At 46.9% G+C, this 21,394-nt stretch overlaps 1 protein-coding gene across 1 annotated transcript; it reads right to left on the reverse strand.

The window, feature by feature from the left end:
- Nucleotides 1–1,410: 1,410 nt before the first annotated feature.
- LOC101946790 (aquaporin-12-like) lies at nucleotides 1,411–17,408 on the reverse strand. Its single transcript, XM_008171773.4, has 3 exons — nucleotides 11,922–17,408; nucleotides 9,681–9,797; nucleotides 1,411–8,800 (listed from the first exon to the last, which is right to left on the reverse strand). The coding sequence occupies exons 1-3, from the start codon at nucleotides 12,526–12,528 to the stop codon at nucleotides 8,622–8,624; spliced, it is 903 nt and encodes a 300-aa protein (XP_008169995.1). The 5' UTR covers nucleotides 12,529–17,408; the 3' UTR covers nucleotides 1,411–8,621.
- Between the last annotated feature and the right edge of the window lie 3,986 nt (nucleotides 17,409–21,394).

Consider the following 21,394-nt stretch of genomic DNA (forward strand, 5'->3'; position numbering starts at 1 on the left):
CTCTTCTTGATCAGGTGCCATTTTGCCTCACTCAGTGTCCTCACTAAATAGGAGCAAGGCCTTGCCCACTCTCAGAGGAACTAGAAGGAAAGAGCCCTTGACTGCAGAGCAGGATCATCTCTGGCTAGGCATCCCAAGTCATAAATGTGGCTGGTGGTAGCGAGGGAAGGGGTTGGTTCTGAGAAGCCAGCAACCAATTGTAGCATCCATCTTGCACGAGCCAAGTATAGAATACAAGCTACAACTCATGCCCAGCAGTACGTAATAGAGGGCACAATGGCCCCTCTTCTTCCCTTAACGTACTACACATGGAAATGTGCTGAAATCCAGCACTTCTGCCATAGGCGTTTGGTAGACAGCCATAGTTTTGTTTCCCTTTTGTTAAATTCCATCCACATACTGCAGGATCTCACTGCAAGGAAACCTATTCCTCCTGCAGATCCCCCTCCCATTATTACCTGTCTTGATAGTTGGTGCTAAGGTAACTGGTCTCTTGTTGTGCAGTTTGCCCTAATTCAGCATCACTCCTAGGAGTGCTCCGTCGTACGGGCTCCCTACTGCGAGGTGCTGGGCTCTCCGACCCTCGCTCCAGCAAGACAATCAAAGCACAAGCTGAACTTTAAGCAGGTGACTAGGCCTATGGAGGTCAGTGTGGCTAGGCATATGCTTTCAGTTATGAGCATACTAAAGGGCAGAGCTCATCGGGAGTTTCCCAGCAATGATTTTCCAACAGAAAATGCAGTCACTGATAAACAAGTTTTCCAAGAATGCATTTGATTTGGCAGAATTTTTTTGATTTTCCATAGGCAAAATCTACACAAAATATTTCATTTTAGGTAAGTTCAACTTAGCTGAATTGAACCACTTCATTTTGTGTCAGTTCAACATTGAACTGCATTTGTCAATAGTGCCACACTGCCTCATGGAAGTTGTAGTTTGAGTGCTTCATGCGTCCACTCCCTCTTATTGGCTGAAGTTCTAGACTGAACTAGATCGCCCATGATGCACTGTGGCCATCCCCCTGTGACAGGTTGCCCCCCTTAAGATACCACCTGGTGTGCCGAGATACCACTGAGCCCACCTGTTATGCCAGTTTGGGCACCCTTTTTACATGTCTTGCTGAGTCAGGCTATTAAGCCTCCTCCAACACACACAGGCAGGGCCACATCCAACTGCAGAATGAAACAGACACTGAGATCAGTTCTGGGACGGCTCAGCTTCAGGGACTTGCCCCAGCACTCAGGTGTCCACCTCCCTTCGAATGCAGACTCAAAGATATATTATGATATCCGCCTCCTCCCTCAATGTGGAGGAAGGTATGCACAACTTCTCGCCCCCGCCCAGTTAGAAATGACAGAAACTGGGTTCTATAATAAACTAAACAAATTTTATTAACTATAAAAAGGCAGATTTTAAGTGATAAAAGGGGTAACAAACAGAACAAAGATTACTAAACAAATTAAACCAAACACACAAACTAAGCTAGTTTCACTAAAAACAATTGGTTACAAATAATAATTAATTGGTTACAATAATAGCAGGTTTAAAACAAATAAAAGGAAGTATTTCTTCATACAACGCACAGGCAACCTGTGGAACTCCTTGCCAATAGATATTGTGAAGGCCAAGACCATAACAGGGTTCAAAAAAGAACTAGATAAATGGAGGATAGGTCCATCAATGGCTATTAGCCAGGATGGACAGGAACAGTGTCCCTAGCTTCTTTTTACCAGAAGCTGGGAAAGAGCGACAGGGGATGGATCACTTGATGATTACCTGTTCTGTTCATTCCCTCTGGGGCACCTGGCACTGGCCACTGTTGGAAGACAGGATACTGGGCTAGATGGACGTTTGGTCTGACCCAGTAGGGCCATTCTTATGTTCTCACCCTAGATATTGCTGCAGGCAGAATACAGAAAGTCTTGAAAGGCAGATGCACTAGTCTCCAGCTTGAAATCTTAGTTATTACTCACAAGCTAGATGCCCTTCCAGCTTGGGTTCAACCCTTCTGCCCCCAGTTCAGTTCTTGTTTCCAGGTGTTTTTTTCAGTGTCTCTTTGGGTGGGGAGGCAGAGGAGAGAACCATGATGTCGTCACTCCCCTGCCTTACATAGCTCTTGTGCAAGGTGGGAACCCTTTATCTTCTAGTGGAAAACCACTGGCATTCCAAAAGGGGAGGAGAGGTATCCAGTACCAGGTGACTCGGACCCATGTCTCTGCATGGCTGTGGCAGCCATTGCTCGTAGGCTGTCTCCAGCATCCACAGGAAGACTAAGCTCTTTCATAGTCCATTGTCTCTGCTAAAGGCCCATTAGCCCTGTCTGGCTTTTCCATTGTTGTACCTAAGCACTGGTTGGGGGTGATACGAGGAGGTTACTCACCCTGTGCAGTAACTGACGTTCTTCGAGATGAGTGTCCCTGTGGGTGCTCCACTCTAGGTGTTGGTGCATCCCTGCGCCTTCACTCGGAGACTTTTCGTAGCAGTCCTCGTACTGGCCACACATGCGCAGAGGCTGCCCCCCGCAGTGAGTCTAGGATAATAGTGCGCATGCGTGGCCAATCTCCTCAGTTCCTTCTCTACAACGGAGGCTACCCCAACTCCGAAGTAGAGGGGAGGAGGGTGGGTAGTGGAGCACCCACAGGGACACTCATCTCGAAGAACGTCAGTTACTGCACAGGGTGAGTAACCTCCTCTTCTTCTTCGAGAGATGTCCCTGTGGGTGCTCCACTCTAGGTGACTTAAAAGCCGTGTATCTTAAGGAGGTAGGGACTTTGGATCTGATAGGAACACCGTTGATAGTACAGCCCTGCCCAAACGTATATCAGATAGAGGGCCTTGAGTAAGGGCATAGTGTTTAACAAATGTGTGCTCAGAGGACCAGGTAGCTGCTTTACAGATATCAGCCAGGGGAACTTTGCATAAGAATGCTACAGAGGCAGCCATAGATCTAGTTGAGTGTGTTCTGATGCCGTCTGGAGGTGTAACTTTCTTCATCTGATAGCACAACCGGATGCACTGAGAAATCCAGTTCGAAAGTCTCTGGGTAAAAATAGGTGTACCTCTGGAACGCTCCGTGATGGAAACAAAAAGTCTGGAAGAATTTCTAAAAGGTTTGGTTCTATCCAAATAGAAGGACAAGGCCCTGCGTACGTCTAGTGTATGCATTGAGGCTTCGAACGAGTTCGCATGTGGCTTCGGGAAAAAGGTTGGTAAGTGAATCGGCTCATTAATGTGGAACGAGGAGTGTACTTTAGGAAGAAAATTGGGGTGTAACCTGAGGGTAACCTTGTCTTTGAAAAATATCGTATATGGTGGGTCTGCCATAAGAGCTGCTATTTCTCCTGCCCGCCTGGCGGAGGTAATTGCCACTAAAAATGCTGTTTTCATCGAAAGGTGTAAAAGGGAACACGTGGCTAGGGGTTTAAATGGTTGTTGGGTTAGGCAAGAGAGAACTAGATGAAGGTCCCATGGGGTGGTGGGTGGTTTTATGTCTGGGTATAGGGTTTGGAGTCCCTTGAGGAAGCACTTGGTGATAGGATGAGCAAATACGGAAGTACCATCAATTTTGTCATGAAAAGTTGTAATAGCAGCTAAATGGACCATGATGGAACTGGAAGAAAGGCCGGATTGCTTAAGGTCCAATAGGTAGTCAAGTATGAGCGGAAGAGGTGCTGACGTGGGACTAAGTTGTTTAGTTGAACACCAGTGTGTGAATCGTTTCCACTTACATAGATAGGTGGTGCGAGTAGATTGTGTTCTGCTATGCAGGAGCACTCTTTGAACTTGTTCAGAACAATCTAGTTCATTTTGGGAGAACCATGTAGGAACCATGCTTTGAGGTGGAGCATGGATAAGTTGGGGTGGAGAAAACGGCCGTGTTGTTGTGATAGGAGGTTCGGAATGAGAGGCAAGGGGATTGGTGGTCGAATGGACATTTTGGTGAGAAACGGAAACCAGGGCTGTCTGGGCCATGATGGGGCAATTAGGATCACCTTGGCTCCATCTGTTCGTATTTTTATCAGGACCCTGTTCAGAACCGGTATCGGGGGAAACGCATACAGTAAGTTTTGGTGCCATGGGATCATGAATGCGTCTCCCAGGGAATGTTTGCCTAGCCCTGCTCTGAAGCAAAAATTGGGACATTTCTTGTTTTTTGCAGTTGCAAAGAGGTCTATTGCTGGGTAGCCCCAAATGCGGAATATGTTGCGAATGGTGTGCTCGTTTAATTCCCATTCGTGATCCCACGGGAAACGTCTGCTTAGTTCGTCCGCTGTGGTATTCATCACTCCAGGAAGGTAGGCCGCTGATACCCGGATGTTGTTCGCAATGCACCAGTTCCAGAGTTTCATAGCCTCTGTGCACAGAGACTGGGATCGAGCTCCCCCCTGCCTGTTCACGTAGAACATGCATGCAATATTGTCTGTCATTATGCGTACGTGTTGGTTCTTGATCAGTGGTAGGAATTGACGGCACGCATTGTGAATGGCTCGAAGTTCTAGGACATTTATATGGAGAGAGGTCTCGGTTGAAGACCAAAGCCCCTGGGCTGTGTGGTGAGACATGTGTGCACCCCATCCTGTCAGAGATGCATCGGTCGTCAGTATGAGGGATGGAGCCTGCTGAAGAAAGGGGACTCCAGAGCAGAGGTTGGAGTGAATTGTTCACCACTGTAGAGAATCTTTGACTCGGGCAGGTATGGAGAGAGTCTTGTTTAGAGGGTGCACATTCGGTCTGTACACCGTGGCCAACCACGCTTGGAAGCACCTCATATATAGACGTGCATTTTGAACGACGGAGGTGCACGAGGCCATGTGACCTAGTATTTGTAGGCAGTCCCGGACAGTCACCTGGGGACTGTTGCGAATCCTTGTGGCTAGTTGACTTATAGAATTGAAGCAGGCTGGTGGGAGAGATGCCAACCCCGTCCGGGAGTTGAGGTATGCCCCTATGAACTCCAGATGTTGGGTGGGGTATAATGTGGATTTGTTTTTGTTTACTTGCAGGCCTAAAGTTAGGAAACAATCGATGGTAAGCCGTATGGATCGGAGAGCTTCGTCGAACGTTGAAGCTTTGAGGAGGCAATCGTCTAGGTAAGGAAATATTACGACCCCTTGTTTTCTGAGGTAGGCTGTAACTACGGCTAGGATCTTGGAAAAAACACGGGGGGCCGTGGACAGTCCGAAAGGGAGAACCCTGTATTGGAAATGTGTGGAGCCGAGAGTAAAGCGTAGGAATCGTCTGTGGGACGGGTATATAGTCACATGAAAATAGGCATCCTGTAGGTCGAGGGCTGAAAACCAGTCGCCCTGCTCCAGCGCTGGGATTATAGTGGTGAGAGTGACCATCTTGAACTTTTGCTTTTTGACAAATTTGTTGAGCCGCCTGAGGTGGAGGATTGGTCGCCATCCCCCATTTTTCTTCTCTGTTAAGAAATAATGGGAGTAAAAACCCTTCCCTCTGTGTCGTTCTGGCACAGTTTCTACTGCTCCCAGTTGAAGGAGATGCTGCACTTCTTGGAAGAGTAGTTGCTCGTGAGATGGGTCCCTGAAGTGGGACGGGGAGGGTGGGTGGGTGGGAGGGAGGGAGGGAGGGAGAGGAAGGGGATGGCGTATCCAATTGTAACTACCTCTATGACCCAGGATACGGAGAACAGGCTGAGGTAGTTTTTTTGTAACCCCTGTTGATCTGGGTCTTGATAAGGAGAAAAAATTGCCTGTGGATCAGTTTCCTCCTCACTGGAGGAAGGTTGTTCTGATCCTGAATCCAGCATTGGAGAAAAACAGGCATTTATCAGGGGAGACTGCAGAATAGGTGAGACCAATAGATCTGCTGTCTGAGTAAATTGAAAAGGTGAGGCTCCTGCGTGAGGTGAAAGCTGCGGAGGAGGAAGTTGCCCTGAGGGAACATTCCTCTGAGCAGGGGTTTTTCCTTTGATCTCCCTGTCAGCCTGTGCCGCGGTTGCCGGTGCCGTGGTAGGTGCCGGGGGGGCAACATCAGCCCGCAGAGGGTCAGGCAAGGCTGGAAATGTCGGCACCGCGTCCGTCTCGGTGCCGAACGGTGCCATAAACGAGGCAGGCAACTGAAAGCCTGAAGCCTCGGCACCGGAGCTTCGCGCCGCCGCTGCAGCCTGAGGCGGCTTTCGTGCGGTGCCGGAGGAGCCCGGCTCTTCAAAAGTGCTGAGGCGAGGAAACACAGGCAGGGAAACTGTTGACCTGCCTGAGGCACTTTTGTGCCTCACCAACTTCTTTGCTGGAGAGGGCTGTCCCTTTTTTGTAGCTTTCTTCAGTTTTTTTGAAGCGGGGGGGCTGTGGCTGGCAGTAGAGCTGGAGTCGGCTCCTGGGTCTGAAACTGACCCGATAGACTTCTGCAGGAGGAGCAGTTTCAGTTTAAGCTCCCTGTCCTTTCGTGCCCTGGAACTGAGTTTGGTACAGTGGGCACATTTTTGGGGAATGTGTGTTTCCCCCAGGCATTTTATACAATGAGAGTGGCCATCAGAGAGCGGAATAGCGTCCTTACACGTAGCGCAGCGCTTAAAGCCTGTGGAGCCAGGCATGATAGAAGCGGCTGCGGCTGAGAGAAAAAAAATTTTTTTTTTTAAACAGATAAAAGAACTAATGAGCTACACTAACAAGAACTGACAACAAACTAACTACTAGAACAGGTAATAGTAACAAAGTGAGGGATTTCCTAACGAGTCTGCTGAGCTCCGTCTCAGGCCAGGGACGGTAGAGAGGGAACTGAGGAGATTGGCCACGCATGCGCACTATTATCCTAGACTCACTGTGGGGGGCAGCCTCTGCGCATGTATGGCCAGTACGAGTACTGCTACGAAAAGTCTCCAAGTGAAGGCGCAGGGACGCACCAACACCTAGAGTGAAGCACCCACAGGAACATCTCTCGAAGAAGAACCAAAGTAACACATTTGAAATACAGATACATAGTTAATATTCCTAACTTCAGATACAGAAATGATGCAGGCATCCAAATTGGATAATCACATTCAGTAAATCATAACCTTTCCAATGATACCTTACAAGACTCATCTTGCATAAAGTACATCTCAGTTATGTCATTCATATCAGCATGTTTTCATAAAGAATATGGAGTGAAACATCACACACATCCCTGACTGGGCTACATGGACGTTACATGACTGTAGAGCATCATGGGAAATATAGTCTGGCCCAGGAGCCTGGCCTCGGTGAATAGCAGCAAGAGGCACCTGAACTACAACTCCCATGAGGCACCACAGTACCATTGGCAAACTTAGTTTAATATTGAACTGATGCAAATGAAGCATTTTGACTCAGGACAGTCACAAACATTTTATTTCAATCAATAATGTTGAAACATTTTATTTTGACATTTTCAGATTGAAATTTTGGGGAACTTTTCATTCTATGATGAATTTTGATATTGACTTTGTCCCAATTGGGGATGAAAATGTGGAAATATCAGAATTTCTCATACAACAAATTCTGATTTTCACTTAGCTCTACTTAAGTGCTTGGCTGGATCAAAGCCAGGGTGCTCAGCATTGGCAGGACTGAGGCCTTTGAGCACTGCTTAGATCGTACCAGAATAGTCTCCTCTGGGGTGAATTTCCCCCTTAGAGTACAACCTGTTATCTAGGGGCAGCAATTACAGCTGGCTTTCCCCACTCAGCTTATATCATAGAATATCAGGGTTAGAAGGGACCTCAGGAGGTCATATAGTCCAATCTGCTGCTCAAAGCAGGACCAATCCCCAGACAGATTTTTACCCTGCGTGGCTGGGCTGAGCCTGGGGACCAGATTCACCATCAAGGCTGGAGTGAAGCAGGAAAAATGTAGGGTCTCAAACTTTCTGACACTCAAGCCTCTCTTGGCCAGAGGGGCCAGCAGTGAAGAGGTGCAGGACACTTTGGAATGGGCTGTTTCACTGAGCAGTCACTGCTTTGCCTTTCTATTTTTAAAAGGACAGTGTATGGATGTTCCAGAGGAAGAAATTAATGTACCACTAGAGATGGAGCAAGTCCCCACTAGGCATCTACTATCTGGAGGTAACATTTGCATTCAATGGCAGTGACATTACAGGGTTTGAGCCAAGCCAGAGAGTGGATAGTCACATGTGAGCACAGCCCTGAGACCTTGCAACAGCGCCAGCCCTTCCCGTGGGGAGCAAGATGGGTGGATGCCTGGCTGTACTGAGGGAGCAGAACAGTGGTGGTGATTTCCTGCCCCGCCCCCAGGGGAGTTGGGCTGGGGAAGATCAGGAAGGAGGGGTGTGTGCTGGGTGGAAGGCATGTGCCCTTTAGGTCGTGCTTGTGGCACAGTATTGGAGCCTGCAATCACACCACTCTGCTGCTGGTCAGGTCTGCGCTAGTTGGAGACGTTCTCTGGGGGCTTTCACAGCCAGGTCTCCATGGGCCAGCACTGAGAGATTGCTTGCATGTGGCCAAAGCAGCTGGTACACTTACACAGTGACATGAAAAGCCCATGGTGCCCCCAGCGAACGCTTGCTCACACATCACAGAGCTGGCCAGGCATCTTCAGTCCCAGCTCCTGTCAGTCTGGCCATGGGAGGGGCCTGATGGGAAGGAGAGATGGGCAGTGGCTGGGGGACCCTCTCACACCCTTCACTCAGCTCCGGGGCTTAGTTCGCAACTGTGGCTGCCCTTCCCCATTGTCTCTTGTCTGTTTGAGCCCAGGCACAGCCTTCCCCTTGGGAGTCCGGTATTTGCTCTTCGGGCTGTAAAGCAGGTTTTTCTGGAAGAGCCTTGGGATGTTCCCCTGGTACAAGACCAGGGCTGCGAGCATCCCTGGAAGCAGAAACAGGGGGATTAGGCCATGTCATTTACCATCTCCCCCACCCATCCTTTGACATGCACCACCCAACCTCTCCTGCGGTCAGATGGCGCCCGCCCCAACCGGGCCAAAAGCCGCTGGAGTCCCTGCTACTAGCACATGGCACTGCCAGAACAGCAAGCGGATTTAACAGAGAAGTGTTCCACCTGCAAAAGCAGGGCTGGGATTGGACCAGATCACAAAAGAAAGGCCGAAGTGAATAAGTTTTCTTTGGAAGCAGCCGTCTGGTGCTGCAGAATATAAACTTCATTTCAGAAATTACATATCTGGGGCTTATGGCTGTGAGAATAACCTTTAAATTACAGACTGAGTGAAACTGCCACAGCATGGTTTTCCTGAGTCTGCAGACAGCCTGCAACAACATAGCTCCATGAGGTGTGATCATCACCGTGTCATTAACTCCGTCATCTCTCCCGCCCCTCTCAGTCCCATCTGCCTCATGCTTTGCAAAGTGTCCCATCGTCTCCCCCCCCCCCCCCCCCCGAGGCCAGTGTTTGGCAAGTGACATTTAATGTGGCTCAGTTTGGTGTAGCAGAGTTCCAGCCTGGCTGATGGGGAAGAGGGGTGTTGGGAAGGGCAAGGAGCATCTGGTTCCAATGGCAAGACTAGCCTCACCCCATAATAAATAAGAGCACAAGGAGTTGCCACATACCAGCAGGAGTTTCCGATTTCTATGCTCAATACTTATCCCTTTCATGCAGATTCACTAACATGGCAGACATGCTAGGGAGGCTTCATGCCAGCCGCATCCTCTGCCCCACTCTCTAGGTTGTGGCCCAGCATGGCCAGTCCGCAATAGCTTCTGCACCTATCGGTACCCTGAACACAACTCACCTGTGAGGGGTCCCAGCCAGTAAACCTGGACATACTCTTGCAGGATGTTCCCAGAGCAGTGAAAAGTAACCATGGAGGCCAGGGTGGGGTTGAAAAAGGCCCCTGTGAAAGGCCCAGCTGTGAAAGAAGAAAACAAATAGTGTAATGGGTCTCACTTGTTTGACAAGGATTTGAACAAATGGGTGTTGGGCAACAGGCATGTCATAACTATAAAGGGAAAGGTAACAGCTGTCCTGTGTACGGTATTATAAAATCCCTCCTGGCCAGAGACTCCAAAATCCTTTTCCCTGTAAAGGGTTAAGAAGCTCAGGTAACCTGGCTGGCATCTGACCTAAAGGACCAATAAGGGGACAAGATACTTTCAAATCTTGGGGGGGGAAGGCTTTTGTTTGTGTTCTTTGTTTGGGAGTGTGTTCGTTCTTGGGACTGAGAGGGACCAGACATCAATCCAGGTTCTCCACATCTTTCTAAACAAGTCTCTCCTATTTCAAACTTGTAAGTAAATAGCCAGGCAAGGCGTGTTAGTTTTCCTTTGTTTTCTCAACTTGTAAATGTACCTTTTACTACAGTGTTTATCTTTGTTTGCTGTACTTTGAACCTGAGACTAGAGGGGAGTCCTCTGAGCTCTTTAAGTTTGATTACCCTGTGAGGTTAATTTCCATACTGATTTTACAGAGATGATTTTTACCTTTTTCTTTAATTAAAAGCTTTCTTTTTAGAACCTGATTGATTTTTCCTTGTTTTAAGATCCAAGGGGTTTGGATCTTGATTCACCAGGAGTTGGTGGGAGGAAGGAGGGGGGATGGTTAATTTCTCCCTGTTGTAGATCCCAGGGGGGTTGGAACTGTATTCACCAGGGAATTGGTGAAGGTTTTTCAAGGCTTCCCAGGGAGGGAAAATTGATGGTGGCAGCGGAACCAGAGCTAAGCTGGTAGTTAAGCTTAGAAGTTTTCATGCAGGCCCCTACATTTGTACCCTAAAGTTCAAAGTGGGGATCCAGCCTTGACAAATGGGTGTTGGGCAACAGGCAGGATTAGAGAAGTTCTATTACCAGAACTTTGTGTTTGAACTTTCTGAAAAAGCAGAGTCAAGTCACCCTGAACAACCTTAACTCAGCCCAATGCCTCCATGTCAAATAAATACCCGTCCCTCCCCCAGCCTCCTAGCTGCATGAGGTCCAACCTCTGATACTGACACAGATCAACCACGAACCCTACTAGCACCAGACAGCCTGACCCTCACGTCCACTGTGGCTAATGCTGCAGAGTATACATTATCTAATTGCAAGGGTAAACAGCACATAAGACAACTGCAAGGAAAAGTGATGAGTGAGAAGTAAAGGGTTAAACTGGCTGTAAAACATCACCACCTAGCAGTGGAAGGTGAAATGACTGCTGAATGGCGTTCCTGGTGTGCTAGTGCTACTGTCTTGTTAAGGAGCTAGAACTAAAGATAGGTTTCAGAGTAGCAGCCGTGTTAATCTGTATCCGCAAAAAGAACAGGAGTACTTGTGGCGCCTTAGAGACTAACAAATTTATTAGAGCATAAAAAAAGCTTATGCTCTAATAAATTTTTAGTCTCTAAGGTGCCACAAGAACTAAAGATGGCATCTGGAGGAGACCCCACTGCCACAGATGAGCGGGTGGGTGATGTGCAGGTTCACATGTTGAGTATATGCAGCATAGCAGGGTTGAGTGAGCGAAATTGTAGACTGATCAAGTCACCTCTTAACAAGAACCTATGTGGGAAAGAGATTTCTGACAGGAGACAGCTTTTCAGTCGATAAGAAAAAGGCGTAACAAGGGCCAATGCTGGGAAGCTGAAACTAGACAAGTTCAGACTAGAAGTACAGGTTTTTTTTTTTTTTTTAAAAACCCACTGTAGGTAAATGACTGGAACTGACTTGCCTAGAGAGGCAGTGGATAATCCATGACTTTGAATGTTTAAAATCAAGACCTGGATATTTTTCTACATGGATTAGGCACAGGAATCCCTGAGTGAAATTCTTCGGCTTGTATTACACAGGGGGTCTGGCTAGATGGTCATAATGGGCCCTTCTGGCCTTAACATCTGCAAGTCCATGAACTACCAATCCTGGAGATGTATGGTGTATAGGCAGTGCTTAATTTGTGCTGGGACGTGCCAGGGCTGAGTCCCGGCACCCCTGAGTTTCAAATACGCTCCTTTCTTGTATTTACACCCAGATATTACGGGGAAAAAGAAACATAGAAAGCTCCTCACCTGTGTAAGCCAGGGTGGTCACAGTCACTGCCAGGACAGGCGCTCTGTACAGCAGGTGGCTATGCTGAAACTTGAGAGCCACCAAATGGAAAAAGAAAGAACAGACACCTTCCACAAAGATGCCATGGTACAAAGAGGTATGGATAGAGGAACTGCAATCCAGGGCCATTAGATTCTGGATGAGGTGGAAGTCAGTCAGCTCCCAGGACCAGTAGTGCGTGGTGAGAATCCCAGCTGCCTCCATTCCCACAAACTGGACCAGAAGTTTGAAAGCAGTAGCCACAAAGGAGGAATCCATGACCAGGAATTCTTGGAGAGACACAGTGGGGTTAGCAGAAGCTCCATCAAAAGACACACCATGAATCAAGTAGATAATGAAGAGGAGGGTCAGAATCACATCTGGGCCAAAGCCACCACCCCAGGGACCAATCTCCATCAGCATCCTCAGCTCAAGGGAGCAAGCACACAACTGTAATGAGCTGACCAGTTCTCTGACAAGACCACGGTACACTCCAAGAGGCAGAACTCTCTTGGAAACCTGCCTGATCACCTCACAAATAGCCACAACTGAGAGAAAGAAGGCAATGGAAACATTCAAACCCGCCATAACAAGCCCAACAGAGATGGCAAAGCAAGAGTGTCACCATCCAAAGAACAGATCAACCTTTTCTTCCTCCTCTTTATAAAGGCACTTTTAAGCCAACGTGGCACAGCCTGACAGGCCCCCAGTCAGCAGGGTCAAGGGAGTCTTCGGGAAAATCCACATGTGCAGTTATGCAAAGCCATTAAGGAGCTAACAGTGAGATTCTCCTACCTACAGTATCAGCTGCGGCCAGTGTTAATGTATGCTGCTCTCCGCTAGCCCCAGCAGCCTGCCTGTCCCTGTGCCTTCACCCCTAATCAGAAGGGAGACAACCACAGACTGCATGTGACTCACATATCCTCTCCCCTCCTTCTGCTTTAACCATCAGCACTTGCTACAATTAGAGCACCAACAACCTGCAGCCTGGGGTTTGTTCAGAATTTGTCTCCAAAGTTACACTGCTGGTTTGTTTTACAACTATATCTAGCAAGTGGGTCCAGCAGCTCTCACCCCATGGCAGCAAGTCTGGGAAAGCCCCGCTCCTGCCCCAGGTTTATTATTTGTGAGGCTGTGTTATGAGCCTTTGACTGGTTTGTTCTGGCCCAGCGGGTCATTCACTGCATAGATTTGCTAACTGGAGCAGAAAACAGCACTTATGTCATCTTTGCTTCAAGTGGGCAGAATATTTGGGTGGCTTCTCTCTTTATTTCAGTGTTCAGGATTGGTTATTGTACAGCACCTTAATGGTTTTTAGGTAGTTAGGAGCAGGGAGCTCGCAGTGAAAGCCCTGCAAAGTCAACGAGGTGGTGATGAAATGGAAAGGCAGCACAGAGCTTAGGTATGTGTAGGGAAGAAGAACAGATAGCAATCTCTTTGCATACCCACGCCAGGGAAGGCTAACTACATGGGATCCTGAAGAGTCTCATCACTGCATTCATCCTTTTAGGTCTCCTCGCTCCTCAGGGTCTAAAATACAACTGTATCCTCCAGGCTTGAGAAGTGAGGGGCTCTCCTCTGAGAACCAATGTTCCATGTTGATCAGGTGGCAGGACACACTACAGAGTCCAGGTTTATCTTTCATTGCCCCAAGGCCGGTGCAAGGATATTTTGTGCCCTAGGCGAAACTTCCACCTTCTACCCCCCCACTTCCTCTCCTCCCCTCCCACCGAAGCATCGCTTATTATAAACTTTCAAAAATGAATACTGCATAATATGGCATTGTTCATTAGAATTAATACACGTTTGGCTTGAAAATTTATTGATTTAATTATTTAGTCTACATATTTAATAAAAATAAATGAATAACCTGACAGAGTTGACATTGTTATTGTTTTCACTTTGCACAACATAGCATTGATCTTAAAATAAATCACATACATTATACACAATACACTGTCACTTCCGTCCTTCATTCTTTCATATCAAAATCTACTACATTTTATTCTACCTTTGTAATATCCAATTGTTATTGTTAATAAAATTTATAAAATTAGAGCCTTGCATGGTGTCAAGTATCAGGGGGTAGCTGTGTTAGTCTGTATCCACAAAAACAACAAGGAGTCCGCCAGCAACTACACACCACACCACAGAAACCAATCCCTGTAGCAAACCTCGCTGCCTACTCTGTCGCCAGATCTACTCTGGCGACATCATCAGAGGACCCAACCACATCAGCCACACCATCAAGGGTTCATTCACCTGCACGTCTGCTAATATGATATATGCCATCATGTGCCAGCAATGCCCCTCTGCCAGGTACATTGGCCAAACCAGACAGTCCCAACGTAAAAGAATAAATGGACACAAATCGGACATCAGGAATGGTAACATACAAAAGCCAATAGGTGAACACTTCAATCTCCCTGGTCATTCTATTACAGATTTAAAAGTCACTATTCTTGAACAAAAAACCTTCAGAAACAGACTTCAAAGAGAAACAGCAGAACTAAAATTCATTTGCAAATTTAACACCATTAATTTGGGCTTGAATAGGGACTGGGAGTGGCTGGCTCATTACAGAAGCAGCTTTGCCTCTCCTGGAATTGATACCTCCTCATCAATTATTGGGAGTGGACTACATCCACCCTGATTGAATTGGCCCTGTCAACACTGGTTCTTCACTTGTGAGGTACTCCCTTCTCTTCATGTGTCATTATATAATGACTGCATCTGGAACTTTCACTCCATGCATCTGAAGAAGTGGGTTTTTTCACCCAGGAAAGCTTATGCCTAAATAAATCTGTTAGACTAACCGGACTCCTTGTTGTTTTTATAAAATTAGAATGGTGGATACTCTGTCATACTGGGGGATCTGGTTTGGTGGGGAAGGGAAGCAGACTGGGTTCGGTCACTGGGAGGATTGGGTTTGGCTGGGGAGGGGAAGGGTAGCAGACCGGGTTGAGTCAGTGGAGTATCGGGTTAGGTGGGGAAGGGAAGCAGACTGGGTTCGGTCAGTGGGGGTTCGGGTTTGGCTGGGGAGTGCAAGGGGAGCAGACCAGGTTTGGGTGTGGAGGGAGGAGAACGCGCAATCTGGGTTTGGCCGGGGGGCGGCGGGCGGGGTAGGATTCAAAGAGCCGCAAGGTGAAATGGGCGCTCTCCTCTCCAGTCCCTGGCATGCAGCAGCGGGCCAAGTGCAATTGCAACAGGGCAATGGGAGAGTGTCGCCTGCTTTGCCTTCACGAGTCCATCCTGCGCCCGGGCTGGGGAGTTGAATGCTGGTCTCTCACTCTGGGAGAGGGGCGTGTGGCAGGCAGGACTGCGCGGCCCTCACACCAAAGCAGCGTCGGGAGGGTAGAAAGCTGGGGCGCAGGGAGGTGGGTTAAAGAGGCTTAGCTGCCCCTCCACGCGAGAGAGCCCGCAGAGCTGCCAGCCGCGGCGTCCCTCTCTTCTCTCCCCAGGGAGCATGAGAGCCTCTGCCTGCAAATCCTGCAGACTGCTCTCCGAGCAGGGCCGGCTCCAGGCACCAGCTTGGCAAGCTGGTGCTTGGGGTGGCCACTCCGGACAGGGGCGGCAGGTCCAGCTATTCGGCGGCAATACGGCGGACGGTCCCTCACTGCCGCTAGGAGCGAAGGATCTTCCGCCGAAGTGCCGCCGCAGATCGCGATCCCTGTCTGCCTGCCTGCCTGCCGCAGCCAAAACCCTGGAGCTGGCCCCGTCTCCGAGCATGCCATGCAAGCCGGCCCGGCTGCACCTCACTGACAGCACAGCTCAGCCCCAGCCGGGGTCTTGCGGCAGGAAGTGTAAGCTGCTCCACTCTCCTTCTGGCTGCTGTGCAATCTACAGGACAAAGGAGCTATTACTGTGTAAATGTACCTATCAACACAGCAATCAAATCAAAGGACTTCGCTGACTTTCCAAAGGCAGGAGAGCAATTCATTGGGAGCATGGTTCTTACTATATACGTCTTCCCTCCCTACAGTCTGCGATCTGCAGCCAGCATCTTGATTGGCAGCGGCGCCCCCAAATCATGGCACCCTAGTCGGCTGCCTAGTGGTTGCACTGGCCCTGCATTGCCCTCTTGCCCCAGGAAGACAAAGCATGCCCCTAGGAAGCAGCATAGTGTCATTATTGCATGCTGGATACAACAGAAAGAGGATGGAGGGAACTGAGACACCAATGAGGAAAAGGAAAACCAGAGCAAAGGTGATTTAGGCCTGGTCTACAGTAGGCTTTTATATCGGTATAGCTACCTCTCTCAGGGGCATGAAAAATCCACATCTGAGAGATGTAACAACACTGATCTAACCCCTGATGCAGACAGCACTTGGTTGATAGAATTCTTCCATCGAATCCACCTCGGGAAGGTGGATTTACCTACACTGATGGCATAAGTAGTGTCTACATTGAAGTGCTACAGCGGCTGTAGCATTTTGCCCCCAGTGATCCATGGGTAGGAGACAAGCTCAAAGACAAGTTTCCAGCTCACTCTCCCAAATGTGGTAGATTTATTTGAACCTTGTCTCTAGAGGAGCAGTGGAATGGACATGCTTAGACATACACCTCACCACCATGTCCCGAATCCCCTGAAACCAAACTCCACCCAAAGTGGTCTTTAATCCAGAACTGTTTTAAATCCTGGAATACCTGAGGAAAACAATAGCAACTATCAGTGACATGATGCACCTTGCTTGTTGCATATATGTAGGGTGACCAGATGTACTGATTTTATAGGGACAGTCCCAATTTTGGGGTCTTTTTCTTATATAGGCTCCTATTACCCCCAACCCCCATCCTGATTTTTCACATTTGCTGTCTGGTCACCCTACATATACGATTCCAGAGGTCTATAGCAGTGGCTCGTCTCTGTAAGTAGGGTTGTTCCTAGTGGGCCACAGAAAGACATATTAAGAACTAAACTGTGGCAGGATTGAACGAAAGGAGAGATGTGATTTGAACTCTTATGATGTAGACAATCAAATGAACAAACTGAATCACAGGCCTATGAAAATCAAGTTTGCTATTAGTACTAAATATTTACATGATGGTTATTAGGGAGGAAGAATGGCCCAGTGTGTTGGGTATTAAGTTTGGGACTCCAGAGCCCCAGGTTGAATTCCCTGCTCTCCTACAGAATTTTGCATAACTTGGGGCATGTCACTTCGGTGTTTCTCACTACCTCATCTGTACAGTGGGGATAAAAGTACTTCCCAACCTCACAGAGTGTTGAGAGGATAAATACACTGAGTGCTCAGAGACTATGCTCCTGGGCGCCATACAAGTACCACAGAGAGAAATGGCACCTAAATGATCCAATTGGGATCATGACCATTGTGCTGGGCACGATACAGACACAGAAAAGAGAATCCCCTTAACCAGACACTATCACCTTCTTCGCAAAGGTAAGTCTCTCACATTGTGTAATCAACATGTTAATATCCACAAATGAACAAAGCTCCCAACAAAGCTGTATTAATTCAGTTTTATTTTCCCTTTAGTACAATTTATACAAAAAAATCCCCAGAAGACAGGTATTGAATTAACCTTGAGCTGAGCTTTAGGCACTTTACAGTTCAAAATGACTTCTTTGTTACTGTGTCAACTTGCAGAACACACCAGGACATGAAGACCGAGTATGTACATATTAAACCAAATCACAGAACTCCTTGATCCCTCCTCCCACTTAATTGTTATTGTGGTATAAAGGAAACAAGGATTCTTTTCAGTGACGGCACAGCAGTTAATTGTGAAGATAACACAACCACCCTGGGTTTCTTCCCCACACTTGTGTTTGCAGAAAGAATACTTATGTCCCTCTAGTTTCACCTTTGACTGCTGCCGAATAAGCACGTGTTGTTCCAGCCATTCCCCCTCATGTCTGTTAATACCCAGACACCCCATCATGGCAGCAGCACAGTGCTCGTTTTAGAAATTCTTATATTCAAAGTATGGGACAGTGCAATCTCCCTATCATGGGCTGGGTCCCTGAAAGGGCAGAAAGCCAGCCTGGGGAGTTCTAAGGAAGGACTCCCCACAAAGAAAAGCCTCTTATACTGGGTTCTCTGCATAAGCTTTTCAAGCTCCATCTAAACCCAGCTGATCTGTCAAGAGGCCCTGGGAGGAGGTGCAAAAGCACCGGGAAGTATAGGGGGGCAGCTCCAGTTGGAACACACCACACATCAAATCCTGTAGTTCTTATTCAGGGAAAACTCCCTTTGGGAGTCAACAGGAGCTCCCCATGAGTAAGGATTGGAGAAGATCTGGGCTTACCACCATAAAGGGCAGGTCACAGTGTCTGAATAGAGAAAGTTGAAAGACTGTTTGTACAGATAAGTAGTAACTTATTCCTTGGCTCAGAGAAGGGGATTCTGGTGGTAGCACTCTACTAGTTAGGCCAATCCAGAGCAGACAAAATTCCTGAGATCAGAATAATTCACTTCCCCTAAACAGATGTTGCCCGCAACCACCATTCAGGACAAAACCACACTCCTTATAAAGACTCAGCAGCTAGTGACCCCCCAACTCTGCCATCACCAATTAACTCGAATGCTTTGCTACAGAACGACCACTTCCTTGGGAGCAGGAAGAGAGTGGCGAGCCAGCGTGCCCACAAGATTTTTTTCCACATCTGAATCTGTCACATGTCCTGAAGGACAACCTGTCTGAATCTTGGTTCCAAGACCACAGGGTGGGTTTAATATTCCAGACACACAGGCTTTGTCTAGGCTAGAGAAGTTTACCATTCTAAGAACCGCTTGATCCTGCTGACATATAAACACCCCATGTCCCCACACAGAAGTGCTCCTTTTGGAGTATGTGTGTACCAAATACTATTCAGCAAGCATGAACGCTGGCTCAGCCTACACCATTATAGAGGACACAGGCATTGTGGAGCTGATCTGATCTGAGTTCTTGATTCTTCAGTTACAAGAGTGGACCAGGATATGTTGTTGTAGGGTTTGTTCTTGTAGGTCATGCTAGTTCTCTCCTTAAGTACATGGAGTCTGGTGTCTTTTGGCTCATGCTAGTCGCTCAGCTCAACATCATAAGCATAAGAGCACAGAAAGCCCTAACACTTTCAAAACAAACAGTTCAATTTTCCAGTGTAGATATGGCTGTAGGGAGAGTTCGTGCAGGTCAACAGACTGATGCTAATATATGATCCTTAAAAACAAACATTTTTAACCACGGTTACAAAAAGCAGCCACATGAGCAAGCTGCCAAACTCCCTCATTTCTTCCTAGCTTACAGCAAGAATATATTTTCCAGCAAAATGAGGGAGGATGATTTATGCCAAAACTTTTCCAAGACTGAAAGGGTAAAAGTCCAAACATCTGTTCCTTTAAAAGAAACCCTTCTCATTCTTGCCCATTTCATGCATTTAAAAAGTAAAACTACCTCGGATCATGCTTTAAAAGCCAGGCTTAGGAAATCACACTGAGGCCTTCAAAGCTATGTCCTGTACCTAACCTGTAACAATATGTATAGCATATCCTTCAGCCGTATGGCACTTAACCCAGGCTCAAGAGGGGACTTGGAAATTACTAAGAAACAATTAATATAATTATCAAATTATGTAATGACAGCTATGGTATCAATTAGCTTCCTATCTCATGTTACTGCACAGGAAACACTACAGAACCAGGTATGCAGCACACCTGGAGTGCACTGAAATACAAAGGCAAAGACATCTGAGAAGCAGTCCAGGATAGCTCCATTTGTTGGAAGTATTATTGCTCAAGGCCTGATAAATATGACCCTGTTCCCATTTTCATTGAAATCAACAGTAGCTTTGGTATTGATCTGAATGAGAGCAATGAGTCAAAGTCACCTGTGCAGTTATACTGGAAACCCGTATCCAGTGGGAACCTTTATCAGCCAGATTCCCACTTTCACAATACTGGATACTCTGGGACAACCCCCCACCCCCAAAATATGTAGTTACAGATGAGTCCTGCTTTTACAGCCTTTCCCAATGAACCAAAGCTTTGTATTTTCACTTGCCTGTTTCCAAAGACAGAGGTAAATTAGGAACCCTAGCTTCTCTCCTACACTGAATTTATCTTTAGGGCTGTCAAAATTTGCAACAATTATTTTTAAATACTTATTTTAGGCATATGGCCAATTTTAGGCTGATGTGGAGGGGGGGCATTAAATGGAAAATGGCACTGATGCTTCCATGAAAAGCAAAATAAAAGATTCTTTGAATAAACTGGAAAAAAAAAATCCACAAGCCTTTTCTCTCTACCATCTTAGCCAACACTTGGGCAAAAATGAAAGCTGATCCAGAACAGCCCTGTAGGAAACTCCTTCCAGCTAAACTGCCACAATGAAAGTAGGAACTCAATTTCCCCTGAATCTTAGGGCTTCTCTGCATGCAGGGTTGCACCAGTTTAATATGAAATTTTAAATTAGTTAAACAGATGCAAAAAGCTCTGCGGATGTGACTGTTTCAGGTTTAGACCAAGCTTATTTTGGATTACCCCAGTTAAATAAGAAATAGGTTTAAAAAGGACTTAAACTGAAACAAGAGTGCAAGTTTCTATGCAGACAAGGTCTAGCCCTCCTTAATGAGGCATGAACTCTTAACGTCCACATGGATTATATAAATACTATTAAGCAGTTTCTCTTCCCAATTTTTAAAAAACCTAAAATTAAATTCAAGATCTATCTAATGCACCATTAAGAACATGAATTCAAATGAACAAGGGGTCTTGCATACATAAAACCAATGCTACCATGATAAGGAAAATAAATCATCTGAATAGGCAGAATACTGCATAATCCAATGCCCCAATGTTTTGAGGTTGTAAACATTTCTGGAAGACCACTTGTTTCCACATTTCTCTTGCTGACTGGACATTTGAGAAGGGGGAGAAGCTATTTCCTGAAGTATGTAGGCAGTAATGGGTATATATGCACATATGTATCCTGGATGTTCACAGCAGAAAAATTGTTAACAATGGAAACTTCATCGAAATTTCAACCAAACCAACCTTGGCCCCAGAAAGGTTCACTTTGTTTGTCCTTTTCTTAGTGACAGACTTCAGTACTGATAAACAGTTACTAAATAGAAAATCCTGATAGTCTATCAACAGGCACTTCTGATCCAATACCAAAGCCCAGGTAAGTCATCCACTGCTGCAGACTTCTTGCTGCTAGCAAAAAGCTGATCTAAGGAGATCATAGTCTGTTTAGATGAAAGGGTAGCACTTGTGCTCCATGCTTCTTGCACTCTATTCTGTGCAACACTTAAAAATTTCCTCAAAAGTGCCACATTTAATAAAACAATATTGCAGTCTTGTTAGGAATAATTTTACAGGAACTTCATATTGCCAGCAGCTTGATCAATGGCTTGTCAATTCCAAATCCCATCACTAACAAAATACTACTTTACAGTGCTCTGGTCTTAGAAGATGCTGTGTAGACAGTCCCGTCAGTTCTTTACTAATGG

Source organism: Chrysemys picta, chromosome 9, assembly GCF_011386835.1.
Source record: "Chrysemys picta bellii isolate R12L10 chromosome 9, ASM1138683v2, whole genome shotgun sequence".
Lineage (NCBI taxonomy): Eukaryota > Metazoa > Chordata > Testudines > Emydidae > Chrysemys > Chrysemys picta.